The sequence below is a fragment of the Mytilus trossulus genome, chromosome 8 (assembly GCF_036588685.1).
Source record: "Mytilus trossulus isolate FHL-02 chromosome 8, PNRI_Mtr1.1.1.hap1, whole genome shotgun sequence".
Classification (NCBI taxonomy): domain Eukaryota; kingdom Metazoa; phylum Mollusca; class Bivalvia; order Mytilida; family Mytilidae; genus Mytilus; species Mytilus trossulus.
The window spans coordinates 15,268,900-15,295,630 of record NC_086380.1 but is presented as its reverse complement, the minus strand read 5'-3'; the positions used below and the strand labels follow the sequence as shown (position 1 = coordinate 15,295,630).

The 26,731-nt window shown below is 31.3% G+C and overlaps 1 protein-coding gene and 1 long non-coding RNA gene across 2 annotated transcripts in view; one reads left to right on the top strand and one right to left on the bottom strand.

Annotated features, from left to right (window-relative positions):
- Positions 1 to 6,341: 6,341 nt before the first annotated feature.
- On the bottom strand, positions 6,342 to 26,730 carry LOC134728347 (EF-hand calcium-binding domain-containing protein 5-like). The gene is made up of 21 exons (XM_063592933.1): positions 26,593 to 26,730; positions 24,412 to 25,027; positions 23,151 to 23,307; positions 22,551 to 22,691; positions 21,008 to 21,163; positions 20,282 to 20,381; positions 19,456 to 19,593; positions 18,007 to 18,699; positions 17,474 to 17,584; positions 16,214 to 16,413; positions 15,215 to 15,371; positions 13,354 to 13,505; positions 12,750 to 12,878; positions 12,198 to 12,370; positions 11,411 to 11,504; positions 10,931 to 11,065; positions 10,028 to 10,284; positions 9,134 to 9,384; positions 8,260 to 8,486; positions 7,685 to 7,787; positions 6,342 to 7,420 (listed from the first exon to the last, which is right to left on the bottom strand). Exons 2-21 carry the CDS (start codon positions 25,014 to 25,016, stop codon positions 7,284 to 7,286), a joined length of 4,116 nt encoding a protein of 1,371 aa, XP_063449003.1. The 5' UTR covers positions 25,017 to 25,027; positions 26,593 to 26,730; the 3' UTR covers positions 6,342 to 7,283.
- Positions 22,162 to 26,731, top strand: part of LOC134728349 (uncharacterized) — a 450,627-nt gene continuing 446,057 nt past the window's right edge. Inside the window, exon 1 of the long non-coding RNA XR_010108790.1 lies at positions 22,162 to 22,234. This is a non-coding gene — a long non-coding RNA (uncharacterized LOC134728349). The remainder of the gene's footprint in view (positions 22,235 to 26,731) is intronic.

Below are 26,731 nucleotides of genomic sequence, written 5' to 3'. Positions count from 1 at the left end.
TTTGACTAAAGCATTTAGGTTATAATATATTTATGATGTCATAGCTACATCACTATAGTGTCCATTAGAGTTACATAATTTTATCCAGAGTTATGTTCTTGAACTTAGAAAATTCACTTAAATAATCAGTTTCCCACATTTGTTTTGTCATGCTTAAATAGATTTAACATCTACATTTTTTGTAGTTTTATCATGACAAGTTACAGTTGAAGTTTATATTTTATTCCGGTCTACTATGCTTTAGTGAAGATCCTTGTAATTTGAAAATTCACTGAACGTCATGCTTGACGAAATTGACTAATATTTTTACATAGATGTAGAATATTTTTTAACCGGTAGGAGAGTATGTATTTCCAGGCAATACGAATGCTTGTACAGTGTTGAAATGGGATTTATTTACGAATGGTAAGTTAATTCGGAAGTACAGATTCGGGAAAGGAGAACGGGATGTAGTACCGACGTTTGGAACATATCCGTCGTCATATTTTTTAAAAGTTCAATATATATACAAATGTAATACTTAAAATTAAAACAACACGATAAAAAACTTCATACGTCTGCTTTTCTGGATTTTCCTTTATTAGGAACGCTGAAAGCCAATTATTTGAGAGCATATGATTAATTATTACCGAACCGATTGAAGAGCTATCTGACCAAAAAATGACCTAATAAAATAGCCAATTCCATTTAAGGCGTATGGAGTTATAAAGTAAAATTAATAATTTACAAAGACATATAAAAGAATACTATAACACGTTAGTAATGTGATAAAAACCGTCAGTATTTGAAATCTATACTTAAATATAGATTAGACCATTGGGTTTCCCGTTTGAATGGTTTTACACTACACTAGTAATGTTTGGGACCCTTTATAGCTTGCTGTTCGGTGTGAGTAAAAACCCCGTGTTGAAGACCGTACTTCTGGTTCGTCAACTTTCTTCTCAGACACTGGTGACGTTTTAAAAAGTCAAAGTAGCAGCTTTAATGGCATACGATACAGTTACGGTTGACATTGCTAACGAAAATCGTTATTTTCACGACGTCAAACTATGACTTATCGAGAACAGATTCAGTTTTCGACTGATTTTCATCATTCAAACTTATTTGAGTTAACGTTTACTTGAAAACGAGATCATGGACCCCTCTTTTTTAGAATGCCATTTGGTTTTATTTCGCGAGAACATTATTTGTGATAGTTTTCATGAAAACGTAAATAGTGCATTTTTTTTGATTTTATAAATATACAGCAAAATAATTAAAAATTTAAAAGAGTTATTTCTGAATACAAAATGTATAAGTTTTTTTAATACTTATAAAATACAGAAATGACAAATTATCTAATAAAAAACATTTTGTGTTTATCTTTTAAAACATAAAAGCTATTTCTTTCTTTCGAAGGGGAAAATACGGCCACAAATCCGAATTTTGAGCAAATATACAAAATTTCGACCTCATTTTACTCAAAAAGTAGCACATATTTGATTAAATCAGGTAACAAATAGTCTATATGGAAATATTTATCAAAATGTAAATACGGAATTAAAAACTGTGTCGTTTGCCCTTAAGCTCTTGAATACCGAATGAGTTGTATATCACATATGCAGGTGAAGTAAGTATATTGCTACTAAGTGGGGGAATTGATATTATCAAAATTAAAATGGTCTCGTTTGCTATAGATTCTGGTACTGAGATGACCGCTCATGTCTAATTCGAGGTTTAAGTTTGAAAATGATGCAGAGGAAGCCGTGTATTTTGGTTCTGAAGGATATTTTAATGGAACCCAATCAGAAATGTTTGGATTATTAATGGAAAGAACATCATCAATATATCTGAATGTGGAATCAAATTGGCTTCTATCCCATTCTCGTTTTTGACAAGTGTCTTCAGGAACCTCGACTCATGTAAATAATAGAAGAGATCAGAAAGAAGAGGCGCGCAGTTCTTTTCCATAGGAATGCCAACAATTTGTTGTTACAGTCTACCTCTTAAATCAAATATTATAACTGTTGATCAATTGTTCCTCTGTGAAGCATGGTTTACCTTTTTGTTCACTATTAACAAAATATGCCGTAGTGTATACTAAAGTTATGGCATATGCTACCATTGTTATGTTGAAAATCATTGTGGATTACTTCTTTTACACAAATTTTCAATTGCACATTGGAAATGGTGGTATACAGAGTTGAAATCTCAAGAGTTTTGATAGAACGAATTGTTAGATTATTGTTCGTTTCTGTGTGTGTTACATTTTAACGTTGCGTCGTTTGTTTTCTCTAATTTTTGAGTGTGGATTCGCATTGCGATTAGACGTGTCACGGTACTTGTCTATCCCAAATTCATGTGTTTGGTTTTGATGTTATATTTGTTGTTCTCGTGGGATTTTGTCTAATGCTTGGTCCGTTTCTGTGTGTGTTACTTTTCAGTGTTGTGTCGTTTTTCTCCTCTTATATTTAATGCGTTTCCCTCGATTTTGGTTTGTTACCCCGATTTTGTTTTTTGTCCATGGATTTGTGAGTTTTGAACAGCGGTATACTACTGTTGTCTTTATTTACAGAAAGATCAAAATTTAAAATTATCCAAAAGTTCTTTAGAGGTTTTTTTTGGAATCCACATATGGTAATACAACTACGCAAGTTAACAGTTTCAGAGTATTTCTGAAAAACCTCTTTAAACCCTCACTTAAAACGTTGTATCTTATCGTAAACAATAGCATATATTAAATGTTTAAAAATATATAAAAATTTACAAGTCAAAAGGGCCAATGAATCTTAATAAATCATTGTTCCTTATAAGACATGTTGTACAAACGAATCAACATCTAAAGGTGAGAAAGAAAAAAAAACAGACAGATAGATATCAAGGTTAACATATAACCAACCTTTATCTATGGTAAACATAACGTGGGAGACGTTTGCAGTTCTAAAAATATCAATTGCAATCAATGAAAAATTTGTGAAACACGATCTATAAATACACTGTATGCAAAAAAAGACCCATAACTGTTTTTACTTTAATTTCAGAATTTCTGAAATTCTTTCCTAAGACATTTCATTATTTCTATAGATTTAAAAGTATCAGGTGAATTATTCAAAAATCATAGAGAGTCATCGGCATTGAATTTGATGTCTCATAAGACTCATCGGAGTGACGTTTGAATAAACAAAATCAAAAGGCAAAATAAACTTCGAAGTTAAAGAGCATTGACGATCGAATTTTCCAAAAAGGTTTTGCCAAATAAAGCTTAAATACTCTATTACTGGGTAAAAAGTCTTCAGTATTTCGGAATTTTTTGTTGTAATCTGTTAATTTATGGTTATGACCATATCAAAGATAATTCATGCCAACATGTACTGAAGTGTTAACAATAAATGGCCTGGTGATAATCTCTAGTAGTAATCCTCAACCAGCAGTGGTATGTCTAGTATCAACCCAGCGGTTGTAAATAAACTCATCATTGATATCAGGATAAAAAAAAATGTAGGACAGACGCGAATAATCGAGACATCCCAACTTAATACTTAAACAATAGAAAAAAACACCATACATGAAATGGCAACGTAAAAAAACAAAGATACGAAATGATAAATCAATTTGAAATTAAAACAAACATAATATTTACATGATATATATATATATATATACGCAGATTATTTTGCGTTTTTACTTACCTTTAGTAAAATCCAATAAAATATATTTACGTCTCTGATATATGTGGATTCCAAAAAAAAAACTTTGAATTTTTCGAAAAACTAAGGATTTTCTTATCCCAGGAATAGATAACCTTAGCTGTATTTGGCACAACTTTTTGGAATTTTGGATTCGCAATGCTCTTCAACTTCGTACTTGTTTGGCTTTATAAATATTTTGATATGAGCGACGAAACGCGCGTCTGGCGTACTAAATTATAATCCTGGTACCTTTGATAACTATATAAACTATACAAATAAAAAAATAATTATAGCAAAGGAAATCCCCAAAACTATTCTTGGCTATAGATTTTTCATTAAATGTCTGAAATAAATGTAAGATTGCAAACTAATATGGTGTCCATGATATTTGTAAGAACAAACATTTCAACCAACATAAGTTGACAATACATATATTTCCTTTAATGGGAACATTAGTTCACCCCTTGTTTAAGTGTCGTTCCTGTAATTTTTGTCTTCTCTTTTCTTCTTTTTTTTTTTTAGAATAATGCGGTTGACTGTTTTATTGTGTTGTCCCCTTTGTACCTTTTTAATTTGAAAAAAAGTATTTATGTATTTAAAGTACTTGTCATATTTACTTTGAAGATTTACAGTTGTAATATGTTTATTAATTATATGAAATAGATTTATATACATTTGTAATATTTTCCTTATTTACACGAAATAGATTTATATAAATTTGTAATATTTTTCTCAATTACATGAAATAAGGGAGGTGCAGAATATATTTCAAGCAGACAACCATTGATTACATTCAAACCAAAAAGACTTCCTAATATTATTTCTTGGTAACTGTTTGCTTTACCAAAATGCTATTAACATTATTTGTGTTTAACTATATTTACATAAAGGTCCATTGTTTCTCATAAACATTAAATACCTAGATACAGATTTAATGTAGTATGGAAGTAATACGCACATTGTAATCCATAAAGTTAATGTTTTAACTCATCATGTCATAGCTTAATAGTATCAAAGCGCTGGCTACAAGCCAGATAGTCTCCAAGTGATAGTAAAATATAGATTTTAATCAACAATCATATTTTATATGTAACCTTTATCAAGTATCTTCAAAATCCTAACAGTTCAAAGCAAAAACTTTGAAAAGTTTTAGAACTAAGAGGGTTTAAAAGAAATGATAAATTCTCCTATGTTGATTCCTTCCTGAAAATGTTGCATTTTAAAAATACAATATTTTGTAGTTCATTGTCATAGCTCAAATGTATTCGTTAAGTGTAAGTTTACTTGTTTTTTTGTTAATTTGTCTTTTCAATGAGTTAAGTCATATCAATTGCTATCTGTGTTGTGATTTTACGCTATTATTTCAGTATAAGGGTCAAGTTTGGTGACTATTAAAACGTGTAAACCAGCTGCATTTGTTTGCACCTGTCTTAAGTCGTGACCTGTTGTATTCTCATATGGTTCATTCGTGCTCCTCTTTTTTTATATTTAGATAAGACCGTTGTTTTTTTCTGTTTGAGTGGTTTTACACTAGCCTTTTTAGGGGCTTTGCATAGCTGGCTGTTCGGGGTGAGCCAATGCTCTGTGTTAAAGGCTGTACTTTAACTAATAATGGTTTACTTTTACAAAATTGTGACTTGGATGGAGAGTTGTCTCATTGCACTCTTACCACATCTTCTTATACCTAATAATATAGGTATTGACCTGGCAATTTAAAAGTCAAATGTATCCTTTCAATCATGCAAAGTAGTGACCACTAACTGTTGAGAGATTCGTTCTCTTGTGGACGATAATACACCAGCAGCTGAACTGTCTGCATTTTATAACTTTACAGAACCTGAACATGCTGTTTCTAGATAACAACCTCTGAATAGTACCACTTGTCACCCTATAACACCTAATCGAGACAAGATTATCTCTTTGAATGTGGAGAATATGAGGTCAAATATAAAGGCCCAGCAAAGACTGATATTTGGGAAACATTGAGTTATTTCATTTTTTAAAAGGGTAAAATTGTTGTTGATGAGTATTGATGGAGAGAGTATTGTCTCTGTATTCATAATGTTTTATGCCATTTTCTGTATATATTTTGTCCCATCCTCTATTATGTTAACCCAACTCACACCTGTATATATAAATAAACTCATCATAGATACCAGGACTAAATTTTGTATATACGACAGACGTGCGCTTTGTCTACAAAAGACTCATCAGTGACGCTCGAATCCAAAAAAGTTAAGAAGGCCAAATAAAGTATGAAGTTTAAGAGCATTGAGGACCAAAATTCCTTAAACACTCTTTTGGCCTAGAACTTACAAATAGTCACCATGGATTACATTTGGGATTTTAGCTCATTCACCTCATGAGTGTTTTTGAGTTTTGTACTTGATTTTCAATTTCTACAATTTGCATCTAGCTTTCTTTACTTTTTTCAATATATTTTGAAGGTATAAATATATGTAGAAATATCAGTGTTGGTGTTCATTAATCATCGCCAGCCTCCTTCAATTTAAATTATCTTATTTACCTGTTATACTTTTGGAATTCTATTTTATCGAATAATCATCAAGATAGTCTTGTATTTTATAGTTATAAAATAATTATTAACAAGTTATAAGGTAAATTGGTAAGGCAAATACATATCATGTGTAAAATATACAACACAACAGTATATGTTTTTTTTTATATTTAATAAAATCTGATACTTCAACATTCAACAATAAACATATAATAATGAATTATGTTTGGCATACTATTTAAGGCATTCAATTCTTCTTACAACATTGATAGGAATATGGCAGTTATATTATTCTCTCATAATGGTTTGAATGCTGGAGTAAATTTTTGCCATATGATGTGCATACCCATAGAATTTAAAACTGTTTTCATTTTATAACAAGTGAAAATCATCCAGACATTTGAAATTGCTAAATAAAAAAAATATAACATACCAAATTTTAGTGAATAAAATCTGGTAAATGAATAAATTTGCCAACAGTGGTATAAAATCAATTACTCGTAAAATGCTGTTCGTGTAACTTATAAAAGTAAAAAAAATCAAGTACAACTGAAATCACATATAAAATATCACAGATAATGTCAAAAAATAAACAATAGGAGTCACATGACAGATAAACTACTACAGTTTCAGTCCATCACTTCTTTAACAAACCCTGTCCATTATAAGTATGGCAGTATGTAATTAATTATATGTATAGCATATATTTCAATGAATATCACTTTAACATAAAAAAAAAATATATAAAAAATAATAAATAACTGTTAATTTTCATATTGATGTAGAAAATCTACATTGTGTTTCAAGCAATTGAAATAATATAAAATTAATATCAAGACCAAAGAACTGATATCTAAAATACAAAAATAAAAATGTATGATTATTTGTTTTGACAAAAAAACAATCCTTTCAATGAAGAAAAGTTATTCTTATGCAATAGCATTAAATTTCATTAATTCATGTGAAGAAGGTACTCTGTGTTTTGCATAACTTCAAACGTATTGTATGAATATCCAAATTATCTCCCTTGTCTGATAACATTCCAGGGAGATAATCCATTCTCAAGTTACTTGTTTATTAAATCCAACTAATGACTTTTATTTAAGAACACTACTGTTATCATTTTCCCTCATTTTAAGTGTATGTTCTATGAGTGAGATACACACAAACACCCAGTTATACATGTGCTGTGCGGGTACTGATCCAAACTTTGACACCTCTCCGTGGGGCACATCTGAAATAAGAAAAAAAAATATTAGATAATGCATTTTAAGAATCCTTAATATACTTAACTTCATAATTGCTCTAAAGATTAGTTAATATTGTTTCCAAATCCCTGTATTTCTATTGAATAAACTTAAACGCATAACTTTTAAAATCATTTACTATGGATTTTTTTTATTTTGGCTACAGTCAATTATCATCAATCTCCTTCCTATTATTAATTGTAGCCTTATTTCTCATCTGATTACAGCCAAAATATGAAATGAGAACTTACCTTTGAGATGCACTTCAATCTTTTCTGGAGGTATTAGTTGATGATCTTCTGCAGCTGTAGGATCATACTGGGCTATCTTTTGTAACAGGTCATTGTTCATGTACTGTAAAAACAAAAATATTTTTAAAAAATTGTACATAAATTCCACTAACAACACTAGAAACAAAGACGTTCATACAACATTAGAATGATGACTCACTATGTAATATCAAATTAAGAAGATGTGGTATAATCTTTATAGATTTTTACTGCCTTTTATAGCTTACTATGCACTATGGTTTTTCTACAATAAGCAAAACCCATAGTGCATAGTTAGCTATAAATGGCAGTAAAATGAGATCCATATTTTTTTTTAAATATAATACTTTCCATTTTTTAGTACAGAATTTCAAACTACTTCTGTTTTCAGTTGCAATGAACTTCAAAATAATTCATGTAACCCAACAATCACTGCATTTGCTTCTCTTTATTTTATCATATATGTGGTCAATTAGATTTGAACTACAATTTTCTACCCCAAACATCATTGATACATTTGTAGTTACTGTGTATATGACTAATTAAATCTGACTTACTGTTCTGAGATTTGTCCAATCATCAAGTTCTCCATTCTGTACTTTTTCTAGGAAGAATATTGCACTAACAGCCTTCACTATTTTGACAACAATCTTTGGTGGATCGTTATAACTTCTGAGTTCAGCGAAGGCTTTAGCATCAATCTTAGAAACGTTTTCACGAAGTTCCATCAACATAAGTCTGTCAAACATTATATCCATTCGATTCTCATCATCTCTTTCTGCTTCTGCAAGGTTGGAAAAAATCTTTGTATTATTCATATATTTTATTAATACTTAATCTATATCTCAAATTTTTTTTCAAAGACATCACTGCCAATGCTAAGCAATGATAGTAAATTATGTAAAATCATAAATATCCTCTTTTTTTTTTTTAAATCAGTAAATGGAGTCCTGTAGTGGTAAAGGTTTATACAATAGAATGCCAGCTAAATTGTTCTAATCTACAAAACTTGACCAAAAGAGTACATGCAATATTTGAAAATGTAACAATCCCACTAATAATAAATGTAATCAGAGATTTCTTACTGTATAAAAGTGCATAAGGTTTACTTGCAGCCTGATCAATGTATTCTGTCTTGTGAAGATATACATAATTTTATCTTGTTTTATATAATAAAGAATTAAGATGAAATATTTTACAAACTCTTTTTTTCAAATAAACACCAATGATCAACAGTATAACGGCACTGAACTGTCTCTAATGTGACAGGAATTTTCCGCTACATTAAAGACCTGTTGGTGACATTCTGCTGTTGTTTTTTATATGGTCAGGTTGTTGTCTCTTTGAAACATTCCCCATTTCCATTCTCAATTTAACCTAGCACTTTAATTTTATCATCAGTTTTAAGGCTCTTAAGTGATCATGACTAACCTAGCACTATATTTTTATCATCGCCAGCGAACTCTCTTGTAATCTCCTTATGAGCTTGCTGTAGAAGTCGTAACATTCTTTGAACTTCTTTGTTTTCATGTGTTGGTAATATCTTAGTCTCTCCAATACTGATGTCAACAACGGCTATAGCTTTACCATTATCGTCTCTAAGAGGGAAAGCTAAATGTCTTTCACCGTATGCATCTGCTGATATACTCTCTGATGTGTCTACTGTCTTAAATAAATAGTCCCTACAATAAAAAATATGGTATTATAATTAATTTGAAGATATGAAAAAGAAGATGTGGTATGATTGCCAATGAGACAACTATCCACAAAAGACCAAAATGACACAAACATTAAAAACTATAGGTCACTGTACGGCCTTCAACAATGAGCAAAGCCCATACTGCAGAGTCAGCTATAAAAGGCCCTGATAAAACAATGCTTATCATATTGGAATTATGATATCATGCTTAATTGTTTTGAATCATAAAATTTCAATGAAAACAATTATCTCCTTAAATAAAAAGTACAGGCATATAAATAAAAACCAGTTTAACCAGCTGGACTGACATCTTTTGCTGTTCACATCGTCTAAAGCAATTGTTAAATTACTTTGAGGAAATTTTTGTACATTGTTTTTTAAGGGAGAAACTGATTTTGGAGTTATATATAATAAATAATTCATAGTATAGATTTGTGTAAATTTTCACATGGCCTTACTGTTATATTTCATTTTAATTTTATTTCCAGCATGAACAAGGGATAGAATTTACAAAGTATTGGCCCAGGCCTAGCCAAGTGAAATGACATCAAATTTTCAATAATACCAAAAACAAGGACATCCTTTCAATAAAGATAGACTACCAAAAATCATAACTATGAACGAACCTAAACAGATTATCCTTCCTCTCCAGTCTGGGTGGATTGATTAAGTTCTGAACATTGCCTTTAGCGTCTGTGTTCATCATCTTCCTGAGAACATAGTCCTGTTTCTCTTTACCGTCTGGTTCAACCATGTAAGTGGATATCTCATGAACATGTGGATTTCTACGGTGGATCCAAGATACAGCACTTTCTGTGATACGTAAAAGTTTCTTTCTCATATCAATGTGATGGTAGGCTATACTGAAGGCTTTAGCAACACCCTACAACAATAAATTGTGAACTCAATTATAAATTGTACAATTACTGATAAAATTAGAGCAATATCATTATTGTAGGTAGTTATCAGTTAGAACTAAAATATAAAGCCACCCTTCAGCACATATTTGCTGCCTCATGACTAAAGACTTTTTTGGTTTTTGTGTCATATTGTTGCAAATTCACCCTATATCTATTTTCATTCATGAAATAAAGCTAAACAAAAGCTTGCAATAGTAACAAGGTATAGTTTGATTGATCCAATGGTGCTTCATAGCACTTTCAGAATTGTAAGCTTAATCATGAAGGCCAGTTTTTATAATCTACTAGATAATCACATCATTGTATTTGTTTAACAGATTTCTACATTCTAAAATATTATTCAGATATGTATGCTTGTCATCCTGTGCAGAGGAAAAAATTTCATACTAGGCAGAATTATTTTTTTACATGTTCACCGAAAAAACAGACAACATCAAACAAGAAACTAGTGCTATAAAGAAGAACATATATAAATGTCCTTCTGTAATGTCTTCTTTTGGGTTATTTAAGTTTGAAATTATAATTTTCTCATAGCATTGACGCTTTTGTTTTCAGTCCAACATATATATATATTCAATGAAAAACACTGCAATGACTAGTTAAAATTACCTGGAAGTACTGTATTTCGTGAGTGATAAAGATAGTCTTAGAATGTCTGTCGTTTAGTGTATCGACTCCTATTAACCCAAACACTCTCTTTCTCTTGTCCTTCAGTGGTACTACAATGAAGGATCCCTCACGGTCCTATATAATATAAAATATGGTAAAAATACATAAACAGTATACAATTCTATGCAAACAATTAAAAAATATATTGTGAAAATAGTATTTTTCATAAATAGTCCTTTTTAGTCTAAAGATATACATTTGTAGTAGAATTTACTGTCAAATGCTCAAATGGTGCAGTAAAATTTTTAGTGTTATTGTCATTTAAACTAAAATAGTTTTTTCAGAGCTGCTTATTTATCATGACTTATTTATTGTCCATCACTAAACATACATCAATAAACCATTATAAAAGTACCTGCTTTTTAACATTTTCATTTTTTTTAATTGTAACAATTTTTTATTATAAGAAGATAACTTTACCTCTGGTAGTCTGTATGGATTCCAGAACTGTACATTACCATGGTTTGCCACTCTGGGTACATGTATTGGTTGGCCTCGTTCAACAGATGCAAAACTGTAAGTAAATTATCTCCCTTTTTAATAATTTGTCTCAATATTTAAAATGGAATAAAATCTGAGTTTTTTTTTATTTAAGCATCATATATTAATACGTATGAATTATGATGATTTTACATACATAAATCTGACTGCCACCAAACAATCCTTTAAATAATAGAAGAAAAACAACAAGCATAAAACTTAAGTTTATGCCACTGAGGAAAACAAACCAACAAATAGTAGGTGATCAAATTCTGCTAAATTTAGTAGGATGGGACATACAATAATATTGCCCCCCTCCCCTCCCTCCTGTAATTTCTCAAAGTAATGAATATAAAAAAATGGTTTTAAAAGGTTTTGATGTGACAAAGTATGGATAAATTCAACCAAAAGTAGGAAAAGTTTAATTTGATTTTTAAGAGTTTTAAGACTATAAAGATACAAGTCTATAATAATTCTCATTTTACTCAAATTCAAATTTAATCTATTGTAACTAGAAAACCTTGCAAGGATTCCGTCGAACCCAGTGTCTCGCCTTCTTTTGCTGTTCAAGTTTAGTTTAAATACAGAATAGTTTAAGAAAGTTATTAAAATTCGAAAAAACTTAAACCATAGAGTGAATATTTGTGGACGACGCCACTGCTGCTAACGGAATGTAGGATCAGTATGTCTCGCTTTTTCAACAAAAGTCCAAGGTAATTATTTTTACCTAATTCCTTTCATGTCTTTGTAGAGTATTTTACCAAGCAGGAAGTCAGCATCATCAATGGTAGCAGCAACATATCGGAGACAAACTTCACCTCGTTCCTGATCAAAACGATTACGCTCTAACATAGCAATATTAGAGCTTATCTTCTTACCATTTCCATGGGCTTCAGAGTCCTTTAAATTAGAAATAGTTTTATCATACAATAAGGAAATTACAAAATTACAAATTTACAGTTAGAAGAGACATGGACTTGGAATTAATATTCTAAGTTGGTAGCAAGAAAGTGTGTCTGTAGGACACCAGGTCCCACTAGTACTATCCCATGGCCATGTTCAGTGAACCATGTTATACGAATGCAACAATGATAATGTTATAAAAGGGTCAATTTCCTGTGTTTATGTAAACCATATATCTTACTGAATATCCATATCAAATGAAATATTTCAGTTAAAACTTTACAGACATTTTTATTTCAGAAATAATATGATTTTAAGGTAATTTATTTTAACCACAACAATAGAAAATGTGGCAGCATTGACTTCATTCTTATACCTTATACAAAGCCTGGAAGACACTCTTATAAACTGGTTCCATACTGGCCCCACTTGTCTCTGCAGCACTAACAACTTGTTGTAACCATTTCTTCCTTGCCTCTCCTCTAATTCTCTCAGCATAGGTTCTCTGTATTAATAAATTAAAGTTAAAAAATAACTTGTTTTTCCCAAGGGTCTGATTTGTGTTCATTCTCACATTGTATCAAAATTTATTTGTGCAACAAGGGTTCAAATATTTTTCTGACAGTCAAAAGTCATACTTGCTCGATTTCTAAAAATTTTGTCATGGTTTTTTTTATTCATTTAAATGTTGAACATGTGTTGGAAAAAAATATGGCTTTATAAGATTTAAGGCTAATTATTTTCAGATTCCTTCTTGTCAGAAGCTATTCTAACATAATATGTGTATTGAACTTATAAACAAATTTTAAAATTTTATTAGTCTTCCATTCATTTTGATGAAGGTGAATAACTCTTATGTCAAAAAACTCTTACTTCTATTGGTTTAGATATCTATATAGTTATCAAACGAATCAACACAAGATTTTTTCTTTAAAATAGCCTGCCTTTTAAAATCTTTTATAAGGGCACATAACTCTTACCTCCACACTATTGGTTAGGAAATCTATATAATAATCAAATGAATCAGCACCAGAGATTTCATCTGTAACAGCCTGGACAAATGTTCTAAATTCTCTCTTACTGAGTCTGTTGTCCTGTGCATATTTAGTAGTCTTCTTCAACCTAGTTTTAGCTGTAACGTCAAAAGAGAGCTTTTTGTGAATAATATTTATACTAGTCACTGTTCATTTAAGCTCACAATCTGCCTGCGAAAGAAGCATGCATTTTTGTTTATGTACTTTTTTATGGAGAACTAATAGGAGAAAAAAGTTAATATCTAAAAAAAAAAAGAACTTTTTTACAGAAATTGCTTAAATTTTACAATTTAAAAAAAAAAGGGAGATAATATGGGGCTTTTTCAATGATATGAACATTGTAAAAGTCTTCTGGGGTCATAACAAATTATTTTTTTTGGTTGATTTTTGTACTATATTATAACGAACAACTAATATTGTAATAAATATTTTTTTAAAGAAAAAAAAATGTTAAAATATTTGCTGATTTTTGTGTACCCTTGCGCCTCCTTAAAGATTTGGTATAACTTCTATTACATGACATTTACATAGATACACTGTAAGGGGGCAAATTGTATTTAATAATTAATTCTTATTTTGATCAATGTTACACAATTTACTGCCTACTCCACCACCACTTACATACATACCATTGACAAAAGACTATTTCTATACAAATGTTATAATGTTTTTAAACATCTACTTTATAACGACATACCATTTATGGCCTTCTTTTACTTTAGGAGTCCCAACCATTATAGAGTATTACTAAACTATCCCATACCTCAAATCTTCCTCTAACCCATACCTAACCATAACACTAGCCCTAACCATCAAACCTTGACCCTAACCTAAAACATCCCCTAACCTAAACATTACCATGAATGAATCTTCCTCTAAAGTATTGGGGCCCCTTAAAGTAAAAGAAGGCCTCATTTATTCAGGTGTTGGTTTTTTTTCCAAATATTTAACAAACAGGAGGAAAGAAGAAAGAAGATAACATTCAAATACAGACATGGTTTTTCATTTAAAATATGTGTGTTTTTATTTTTATCATCAGACAATCCCAAGGCAAATAACCTAAAAGCCTTTTTTCTTCTAACTAAAACAAGTCCTAGAAAGGTATCATTAAGACTATGTAGGTAAACTAAGACTTTTCAAGTTGTAATGCAAAACATCCCCCCCACTGGTGATTCAAAGTATTGGTAAACAGGAAAAATGTGTCTTACACATAAAAACATGAACCCACACTTTTACAACCCATCAATACTAAGCTGCAGACCATGTGAAAAGACTAAAATCTATTGATCCTTAACAATAACACAACATCTAGGTATAACTATAAACCTATTCCTTTCTACTTTCTAAATAACAACATTTTTTACACCATTCTTACATAAATTTGTTTGCTTATTTTCTTTTATTTCTGGTACTATTGCTAAAATAAACAAATTGTGTTACTTGAGGACAATGTAAAAACGGATTAATAATTCATTTTTTGACCAAGTAAATAAAAATATCTATTATATGTTTTCAGTTTTTGTACAGATGTATTTGTGTTTGCGTCTGTTTTTCTGTTACATATTAAAATACATCCACTCATTCTTTGTTGCATTGAATATGTATTTTCTTTGAAGTGCATTTTCTTACTTATATAAAAATAATGAGATGTGGTACAATTGCCAGTGAGACAACTATCCACTAGAGTTCAAATGTGATGATTGTGAGCAATCATATAGGCAACCTATACTTATATTCAGATTACAGATGCACATGAAATAATTTCCCACAGGGAGGATTTATATCCAATTTTGATAGATGTACTAACCCTTATTGATGGCCTCATTCTCTTGTCCATCTTTATATCTGACCATAATGCCTTCCACATCCTCTAGATCCAGGAATCCTGATCCATCATTATCCCATTTCTCAAACAGCTGATCCATCATATGTTTTCTCTGTGATGACAATGCCTCTTTACGAGCCTGAAAATAAAATATCCAGACATATTACTGTGGATTCATTTATTTTTGTGAAAACCAATTTTAGTGGGTTTAGGCAAACATACATTGTGGATTTTTAATTTCAAAGTCTGCATATAAGCTAATCGCAAATTTGAAATTCATCGAATATTTAACCTAAACTCACGAAATCCATGAAATTGTATCCAAGGAAAATTAAAGAATTCACAGTAACTTCAAATAGAAAGAAAAATTCATATTTTACATAATAAAATTGAGAATGGAAATGGGGAATGTGTCAAAGAGACAACAACTTGACCACAGAAAATACAACAGCAGGAGGTCACCAACAGGTCTTCAATGTAGCGAGAAATTTCTGCACCTGGAGGAGTCCTTCAGCTGGCCCCTAAACAAATATACTAGTTACTACTTGCAGTACTGCTGCCTTAAATGGATAGGTTTCATGTACACAGTCATTGTGGAGTGTATCACAATCATCATATTAAGGATACTCCAAATTATCATATCAAAGATGTTTTGATAGATTGACCAGGCAATAGATAATGCTGAATACTAATAGATCCAAATAAAAAAATGCCCACTGCAATAATTTTTCGTTTTAGTTTAATCAAAATGTAAAAAGGGTCTTCTAAAATAGCTAATAAGTTTGTCTTGCAAACTTTGGTCTGGATTGAAAAATTTACTGTTTGGATTTAGATGAAACAAAATTATGAAAACTTTTATTAAGAATACAGAGTAACAACAAAAGCTGACTTGGTTTCATCGGCAATCACACTACATATTCTTTTTTATTTGGTACTAAAAAAAATTCTTTAATTGCACAACAGACTGAATTAGTATTGTACCTTAATAAGTCGGTCCATCTTTTCTTCTTCCGTCTCTTCATATCCTTCTTTGATAAACTTAGCCAACATAACAAAGGCCTCTTGTTTTGGTTTTTCATCTTTATTGAGGAATGTTTCTGTTAGCTGTACAAACTGTGAGACATTCAGGACATTCTCATCAAAGGCTGAGGTTCCTGATTGTTGACTACGTGCAGTCATTACTGGAAAATTAATACACAAAAATAAAAATAAATAATGTATCAAGTAACTATATAAAAACACCGGTGTTAACTGAGGTGAATATTTATACTTTAGTTTCAAATACTATCTTAACTTCTATTCCAAGATGGTTAAGTACCATCAAAACGATAAGTCATTTAGTAGTCTAAACAAGTGTTACTTATAAATACACACAAGAAATTCCACCCTTAATAATTCCTGAAAACCCTCAAAAAATATTTTTGTGTTGACAACTGGCTTTTTTTCTATTTCTGGTCTTTTTCACCCTTCCCCTAGGCAGTTTTACACTTAAAAAGAGGAAGTGCGATAAGTTCTTCTCTAAACTGGTAAGTTCTGAACATGTTTCAAAGCTATGACACCAGAGCAGTGAGATAAAGGAAGATAATGTATTATACCTACTAGTTGTTTCCCTTTGCTATAGAAAATAATTTATGTTGACTATAGAGACATGTATTGTCGAAATGCGCATCTGGTGCAAGAAAATTAGTACTGTTAATTTTATTACTATCACTGGGTCAATGCCTCTGCTGGTGAACTATTAGTCTCCGAGGATATCACCAGCCCAGTAGCCAGTACTTTGGTACTGGCATAACTGGCATAAAAATACGGATATTTTTTTTGTGTTTTTAAATTTTCTGTTATAAAATGATAGAAATTATTATAAATTAAGGAATGTATCTCCCTCATGCAAAGCTCTGATTCCTTTCACGGATTTGGCTATACTTTTTGGACCTTTTGGATTATAGCTCTTCATCTTTTATATAAGCTTTGGATTTCAAATATTTTGGCCACAAGCATCACTGAAGAGACATGTATTGTCGAAATGCGCATCTGGTGCAAGAAAATTGGTACCGGTAATTTTATTATACTAATTGGATTTTAATTCAATACTGTAGAGTAAAATAGCTACCAGTTCTACACTATCAAAGGTGGTTCTACTGTAAAGTATAACATCTACTAGTTATCTCCCATTGCTATGGCATCTACTAGTTATCTCCCATGCCTATAGATGTCTTTAATTCAGGACTATATTATACCTACCAGTTCTCTCCCTATCAAAGGTGGTTCCTTCAGCAAACTTAACACTTCCTAATTGATTTGTTGTTTCTGAGTGGATGGATTCCTTAGACTGTTCTCTATTAACACTGATATCTATACAAATAATAATCAACACATCAAATTAATAATGTGTATTGATATTTATATATTAGGTGGAACATATACATTTGAAATGTATTGCAGCAATATTGCAACTTGATAAAATAGCACTCCACTTATATATATAATATATTATACATTGATAACTTATAATTGGGATATTTTCAACTTAAAAAACAACAAAACTTCATGCAAAAATTAATTAAATCAAAACAGAAAACAAATAGTAAAATGAATTCATGCAAAGCGTTTTCAGGAAAATTAATCCTGCAGTTCAAGTCTTTTACTTGGACAATTGTTTCTTCAATTTGAACAAGTTTATTCCTTTGATTAACATGTGCATTTTCTTTAAGCACAAATCCAAGCAATCATTTGAAAAGAGTAATTTCTATGGGGCTTTACAATCTACTCATTACCTTCAGATGAAGGTTTAACCTCCTCAGTTTGTTCTACATTAGACACCTCTTTAACATCAGTACCGTTGTCTGTTTTCGGTTCTTCCTCCTTCTTTTCCTCTGGAACTTTTTCATTAGTTTCCTCCACTTTTTTGTCCTCAGATTTAACCTCTTCTGTTGTCTGCTCTGTTTTTGTATTTTGTCCTTCAGTTTTCTCTCCCTCAGTTTCAGACTTTTCAGGCTCTTTTGCTTTGGTCTCTTCAGTTTTAGGTTCTTCTTTAACAACTTCCTGTTCCTGTGTTGGTTTGACTTCAGACTTCTCAGTCTCAGTCTTAGGATCAGCAGGTGCTTGTTCTTCTGTTTTAACCTCTTCTGTAGGTTTTGATGCTTCAACTTTAACCTCTTCTGTAGGTTTAGATGCTTCAACTTTAACCTCTTCAGTAGGCTTTGACGATTCAGTAACAGTAGGTTGAGCCTCCTCTGTGGGTTTTGTTTCCTCTGTAGAGGCATCAGATGGTTTAGTTTCTTCTTGTTTTACTTCTTCTTTCGTTGGTTTAGTTTCATCCCTCTTACTTTCTTCAGGTTTAAGTGTTTCTTCAGTCTTCTCTTTTTCTTGAGGTGGAGGTGTTGATGGTTTTTCTTCCTCCTGTTTGGGAGGAGTTTGTTCTTCTTGCTGTTGAGGAGGTGGAGTTTGTGGTTTTTGTTCAGTTTTAACTGATGAAGATAATAAATAACAAAAACAAAATAAACAACATCCAAAAATAAGTGAACAAAAATAAAGAAAATATAAACGTCATGCCAACAAAATTACAAAAAGAAATAACTTGATAATTAAATCATTTTTTTTAAATGAAATTTTTTAACGTATTGAATGTGTGGAATCTTCATATAGCAGTGCTTATAAACATACATTTAAATGTGTGTGAATTCTGGCGTACAGGGAAATAATAAAAAGCATAAAGTCTAGGCATATGTTTTCCTTGGAGCTGGTAAAAGTAAAATGCTAAACTGTAAATGGAACTTTAATTTGTAGATTCCTTTCTTGGTAAATTGCACAACAGTTGTCGGATCTTAAAAAACTAATTATGGTAGTTTCTATTATGCCTCAGTCATTGTTTTTGGAGTTCTACTAAAGACTTTTGTACTTTTTGGCAGCTTAGATAAAGGGTCACTGAGCACCAAACTTTTCACAGAATCTTTACTTTTAAAAAGACAATTACTATAGCAAACCGTGTAGTGAAAATATCATGAAGAAAATTTCTGTTACAATGATTTTTACCAAGAGAATTTTGAATGATCACTTGTCAAGTATATAAGTTATTATGTCTCCACATCCAATATAATTCCTACAGAAGGTTGGTGGTTTTCTCTGGGCACTCCAGCTTCCTTCACAAAAAAAAAACTGACTGCCACGAAAAGTATTGAATGTGGCGATAACCACCAATAAAACAATCATCCAATATGACATACCTTCTGGTGCCTCTGATACTGTTGTTGTCTCTTTAGAGGGGGCAGGCACCTCAGATTTCTGTTCAGTCTCCTCTATAGGTTTAATGTCCTCATCATCGTTGTAAGTGTCCTCAACTTCATCTACCTCAACCACAGGCCCTGTAAAATTATCAAATTAAATTTGTATACGTTTGCAGTTAGCACAGTATTGTATGCCTCTAACTCTATTCCTTTCTAATGCACATTTCAGCTTTTGAAAATATAAATTAGCTATAACATTTCCAAACATACCATTTGAAAAATTTACCAAAATTCGAAATTTTGAGCCTTTTTTTGGAAGATAACAAGCGTTGTTATCTGGGTCAAATTTTGTGATTTTCACTACCTTACCTCTTTACATCTTTTAAAATCACAAGAATTACTATATTTTATTTTGAATTTCCATTGCTTTTAGTTCAGCTTTTTTAGAAAGATATATTCGATGGAAATCACATAGCCTGGTTAGAGAAATAGGTTAAAGATTACCTTTCAAATACAGTAAATTCAGAAAATAATGTGAGGTCTTTATTATTGCAAAAATGCGACTGAAGTTGTAAAGGCAATAATTCAAACTCTCATTTTGAAATATTTTATATGAATTAAACAGGATTTTTCTCAAAATCGTAAAAATTAAAATCGCATTTAAGTCTAAAATGACATAATCGCATTAATAAATGCACACAATATTTTTTTGAATTTACAGTACCTAGAGAAAAGTCTGTAATAATCATGGTGAATCATGACACAAAATTATTTTCAAGAATTAAAATTTTGGTTTTATAATCTTCACAAGTAAGCATTTTCTTACATCTTCTAGGGTTTCTCATGTGCATCTTTATATTATCTTTGACTGTATCCCAGAAATTCTCAAACAAACTCAAAATCCTGTGTCTGTCCAACAATCCAATCTGTAAAATATTATATTAATATATGTGAATCTTAAAAAAGAAAGTGAAAGTAAGAAGATGTACATCCAATGTATGATAAATACTATCTCTTGACAAAACAGTCTTCTATAGCTGACTATGCAGTATTGGTTTTGCTAATTGTTGAAGGCCGTACGATGACCTATAGTTGTTAATGTCTGTGTCATATTGGTCTCTTGTGGACAGTTGTCTCATTGGCAATCATACCACATCTTCTTTTTTTTTTATATTCACTACATTCACAAGTACCGAAGTCCTATTACAAATAGATCTGGTAAAAACTAAAAGTTATCAAGGACAGAAACTCTTCAAAATATTAAAAGAACTGAGAGCAAAGCTTACAAACTGATACTTACATGTCCTAAATATTTTATGATTTACACATGGGGAAAGAAACCTCAAAATTGTTATAGAATAAAAAAATTAGAAGGTGCATAACTGCAATTGTATACATGTTACAATTTAGTTATTTTTAGTTCAAATGTAGTTATTTGGACTTTGCTAAATAGTTGTTTCATTGGAAAATCTTAACAAATCTCCTCATTTTAATTAAAAATCTTTTCATGATAGATCTAGAGGTTCTGAGGTTGTTACAAAATTAGACTTACACCACTGTGATCACATGAAATGAATAGATTTGACAGAGCTATTCTTCTGTTTTCTTCTTGTGTAGCTGCTCTATAGGATATAGCACACTTGGCTAAATGTTTCATAAATTCATCAAATAAGTCCCTGGTTAAATCTTCAACATAACCACTGAGATACTGAAAACAGAAAATTAAAAATAATTAAATCATTTAAGATTCAAATATGTGTGTGAAATACTTAAACACAAAAAACAAAATCATGGTATCGTACAGCAAATTAAGTTTCTCATATTTCTAATTTTAAGATTGTATTGAAAAAACATTTACAAAACATCCAACAAAAATTACACTTTTTCCTTCACTTTCAGGCTAAAAAATAACCATACAAGAGTGCACACCTAAATATTTTACTCATTGTGCTTAATTTTTTTATCGAAAGTAGTTAATGTCAAGGTTTTACTATATATGCAAGACATATTTGTCCTGTAAAGTCAGCACTTTTTTACCCAAAATATGTTTTTGGTACAAGGTGTGCGGATTATAACACAACTATAGACAGTTTTTCTATTTTACCTAAAATTGTATACCGGTACATAGAAAAATAGGTCCCTATTTAAAAGATTTTTACAGTGTACTAGACTTTTTAATTTTTTTCAAGTATTTTTTTCAACTTTTTTTCACAATATTTTGGAGGATGAAAGGTGGTGCTGTGCGTTGTATACACAGAGGAATACGTTTGCAGGTATCACATAAACTTATCTTTATCAAAGATCAGATAAAACCTTGCTACCAGATGGACATGCTCACCTAACAACCATTCAATACACAAAATATAGCTGAGAATAACTTATAAAAACAATATTTTCATGGAAAGTTAATGAAGTTCTCATCATAATTCTAGAAATAAATTCAAAGTCAAGCAAACCTTGTCTGATATACATGTATGAATTCATGTACTTGCAATACTTCTGCATCCAAAATAAGTGTCTTATTACTAACAATGACTGACAAAGTTGTGTGATAATTTCATGCAATCATTTTACCATATGAAAATGAAGTCAAGGACAATGAACACATGCAAAAAAACATGAGGCATAGATACATGTAATAATAATCTCTGTATGTTCGGTGTGAGCCAAGGCTCTGTGTTAAAGGCCGTACTTTAACCTATAATAGTTTACTTTTTAAATTTTTATTTGGATGGAGAGTTGTCTCATTGGCACTCACACCACATCTTCCTATATCTATGTGTACAAGATATTATGTTTACATGTTTTCTTTCTTTTGAAATACAAATAAAAACTGTATACAATAGTTTAAAATGTCCCCCAGGGTTGGATTAGCATCCATATGTATAGTATTTTCAGAATGAGAACTGACACAACAAATGGTTATATTTGATTCAAGCTTAAATAAAAACATTTCCAGGAGATCAGAACTCAAAAATCCTATTTAGATCTGCTTGTAAACTATTCATGCTACTAGTTTTAAAGAATATATATATAGTAAAATATTTCAAATTTGCACAAATTTCAGTTTGTCAGCAACAAAATAAGTTAAATACTTTGGCAAAATCTTTAACAGTAAGACATTTCCCACTTTCATCAGTTGCCTCCAGACTACGACTTAGTTTAGCAGCATCTCTCAGTTCTTCAGGGAAGGTTGCTTCGGCTATTTCAGAAAACGATCTTAAAGCATTTTGTACCTGTTAAAAATAAACAAAAATACCATGTTACCTGCAGCATATGAATTACAAAAAGAATGCACTTTAACAGCAGAATAAAAGTAGACATATCTATTGTGTTACCATGTACAATAAAAGTAATGTACTACATGTAATAAAACAGGTTAAAACATTTAAAACATATCGCATAAAAATCATTTTGCTCCTTCCATTTATCATAATTTTTTTATTTACTAGATAATCAAAACATGTGTGTTGTGTACACACAAATCATATCATTGTATGCTGTGTGAGCATCTTAATTAAAAACAAAACTTGGTGTGTTTGTATTTCTAAGGCAGGTGTATTCATATCATTTCAACTTTTTATTACATTGTATACTGAAAAGGCATTTAATATTTGCCAATGGACATCTAGATGTAATTAACAATTCAACCTCCTATTGCTTTCCATTTTTATAAATTTTACAATATACAATACCAATGAAAGCTCCACTTTTCCTTCAGGATGAGAATTCCATTCTCTAAACTGATCCATAAAACAATTTTCTCTTCTTTCTCTCTCTTTTTGTTTGATTTGTTCCAATTTTTCCCTCTCTTCTCTTCTTCTCTTTGCCTCGGTTTTAATTCTGGCTAATCTATAGGTTATACAAAATAAAAAAGAAATTAAACGAACATTCTATGCACTAAATATTAATGTGTAAAATAATCTATGTCCTCATAAAAATGGTGTAACCTAGAGATTCTTTGCTAGACTTCAAAATCACAAAGAAAAACATTTATACATGCTTACATCTTCAGTGATCACTAAATTAACCATACATCTATAAATTGCTGAACTGAGTACTAGTTGTTTCAATTCTTATTTATTCCATAGCTCCATATCAATATTGTATATGATGTTATTTACATTTATTTTATTTAGTTCATTTACATGTATTATTCATTTGTAAAGGAGAATATGTTTCAAGTTGACAAAGCTTGTGTACATGTCTGTCAATATTTTTTGACAAATAAAATATGTTTAAAATGAACTAGTGAACACCAGCTAGCTGTCAATACTGTGTGTTCTTATCTATCCTCAAGGTAGGTACATGTATGACAGTATTATTAATTGACTAGAATTGTCAGTTATCCTGTTAAAAGTTATGGTTTCCAACCAGATACTGACAGACTTCCTCCAGACCTCAACCAATAAAAACTGTTATCCATGATATAATGCCAGGACATTAAAGTGGTACCTAACACTACAGGGAGATAACTCTGTAAAATCAGCTAAAAGTTTTAATTACATTGTGTTGTTAAGGGAATATTAAGCTTCTCAATCATGTCAATGATCAAAATTAGTGTTTGTCAAACTGCTATATAACCACGTGTAATTTTTCTAATAAATTGGTTGGTTCAAATATTTTGAAATTTTTATTTTTTTGTCAAAGTGTCAAAGTAAATACTGTGTCAAATTTTTTGGAAAATTAAACGAGGCAAATTAATTTTTGTGAAGGTGTTGGGTACCACCTTAAATACCAACAATCAATCAATATATATAGAACATCACAATCATATTACGGATGATGAATATCGTTCATCGGAAATATTTATAAATAATTACATTTTTATAGTTTCTTTTTTTCGTTTTTGGTGTTATTGTGTACACTTTTTGGGCGTTTATAAATTTTATTCATTGTATATTCAGCACCCTTGTGGGACGTTTTAAACATGTATACAATGTATATATAATTTACCTATTGTCTTCAATGTTGAACAGTTGTTTTCTAAGCCCATCAGCCACTTCTCTTAGTCCTCTTACATATGGAGATGCCTCTGAAAAGTTACTGTACTTTGGATTGTTTCTTAGTAAATACTGTGCCAGAAAATTAATTGGATTAAAATCAGGATCTTCTTCATTTTCTTCTGTCAATCCTTTCTTGTCTGCTTCAGTCAAAAGTTTTTCTACACCTAAAATCAAGGTTGGGAGAACTTTGTCAACAAGGTATGATCTGACCTCTAATGTAGCTTCATTGTCATTTAACCACTGTTTAGCTAAGATTTCTGTTGGAATTTTCCTTGCCATTTTTCTAGCATCATCTCTTGAACTTCTTGTGTTGTTTTTCTTTTCATTTCTCATTCCTACTAATTTTTCCATCATATTTTGCTCATGCAGCCTCTTCCATCTCCTTACTGCACTCCTAACAACTGGTTTCATATAATCAGAGCCTGTTGGTGTCTGTTTCCCACTTCCAGGAGTTATGGACAGTCTACCAGGACTCTGTGGTGTTGTCATGGTTACTCTCTTGGTTGGACTTCCTTCACGTCCAGAGCCTGGCTTGGAAGTTAGAACATCAGCCATGATTGCTCAGCCTTAAAAATAAAAGTGATATAAAAATATATAAATAAAAAATAAATAACACGATGTTTAAAAATCACATCTGTAAAGTTCATTTTCGGATAATGATAGTACTCTTGGTCAATCCTTTTGGTAAGATTGAACAATTTCATAGTCTCTATATTGATTGCAGGATGTTTAATGGAGCATGTCTGACTGCTAGCTGGTTGGAACTTTTGGGTTGTTTGTAAGTTTTGACTAATTTGGCAAAAAGGAACTTTCTTTGATATGGTCCGTTATTTACAAACACAAAAAATGTAGTCACTTAGTTCTGGTGGAACTTTTAAACCAGAGGAAGAACAAAGTAACTTTCCAACATGGGAACAAAAGAGCATTTACATAAACAACTATATATCATGGCTTACATCATTGTGGCATATGCAGTGTTCAAATAGATGTCAAAATTTTCCAAGTTAGAACTGTGATCAGAAATACACCTTATCACTATTTGTCCGCCATCAGGGAGCTACCATTTGATTTATAAGGGAGGGGTTAGGATGAAAAATTTTGCCCTGCATTTTTTTTTAGCTGTAATCTCTGTCCTGCCTTTTTATTTTTCACTCTGTTTGGTCCTGCCTTTTTTTACCTTAATTGTCGTCCTGACTTTTTTTTTTGCAAGTGTCTCATCCTGACTTTTTATTTTACTCAAAACTCCTGTCCTGCCTATTTTTTCAAGTTTCATCCTAGCCCCACCCCCCCCCCCCCCCCCTCCCCCATAAAAATCAAATGGTAGCTCCCTTACTGGATATCACACAGGTTCTCGTAAAATTTTGACGTCATGAAACAAAATATCTGACGCCACAATGGAAAAGTGATTGTTGTATGCGTCAAAAGGTCAAGTGGCCAGGTCGGCCGGCCGAGGAGGCTTATAGTGAGAAGGTGTATGCTATAAGTTATATGGTTCGCTACTGACCCCCTATGGATCCATAGAGGGTTAGTAAAATCCATAGGAGGTGAGGCCAGGGGCCTAGTCCCCTATGGATTTTATTCACCCTCTACGGATCCGTAGGGATTCAGTAGTTAACCGTATAACGAATTTATCGCAGGCTAGACTTTTTCTGCTGCGTTTTGTTGTAAAATAAACAACGAAACATAACAACATTAATATAGGATGTCACAATTACCGCGTCACGAACCCCCTATGAAACCAACTACCCCCCTACGGTCTCATAGGGGGTTCTCACGTGACGGCGTTAAACCAATCACAATGTGATCATTTACCTGTGCCTGTGGTGCAATAAAGATAAATAGTGATACAGTGTGAATGCGATTTTTTGACTACAGTAGATGCTGATTTGGGCAGTTGCCAAATTGATCTTTTTCTATAGGTTTATATAAATTGAATATAAGGGTCAGAGCAAAAAATATGTTTAAGCACGGGCATATATGTCCAGAAATCAGTATCTTCATGACAGCAGGTGCTGCAAACTACAACAAAAACATTGCCCCCAAATATATTTTCCTCCAAAATAATGTAGAGTAATGTGTTCATGCATTCTTAAAAGGGTATATTGTATGTTACATAAAAGAAATATCATACCAAGACTAAAACTTGTTTAAAAAATCAGAATAAGAACATTAAATAAAAATGTTTCCAAACCACCATCAACGTTGCTAAGAGGAAGTGTGCGACTGAATCAAACAGACGTTTTATTTTCCATATTTGAAACTTCCGGCAA

What these genes read in the sequence shown, in the direction of transcription:
- LOC134728347 (XM_063592933.1), bottom strand. Translation starts at nt 25,016, where the DNA reads ATGGCTGATGTTCTAACTTCCAAGCCAGGCTCTGGACGTGAAGGAAGT. An exon ending in GAAAAGTGGAGCTTTCATTG is followed by an intron (nt 22,692 to 23,150) that starts GTATTGTATATT and finishes TATTTTTAACAG; the next exon opens with GTACAAAATGCTTTAAGATC. An exon ending in TCCTAACCAATAGTGTGGAG is followed by an intron (nt 12,879 to 13,353) that starts GTAAGAGTTATG and finishes TTATTAATACAG; the next exon opens with AGAACCTATGCTGAGAGAAT.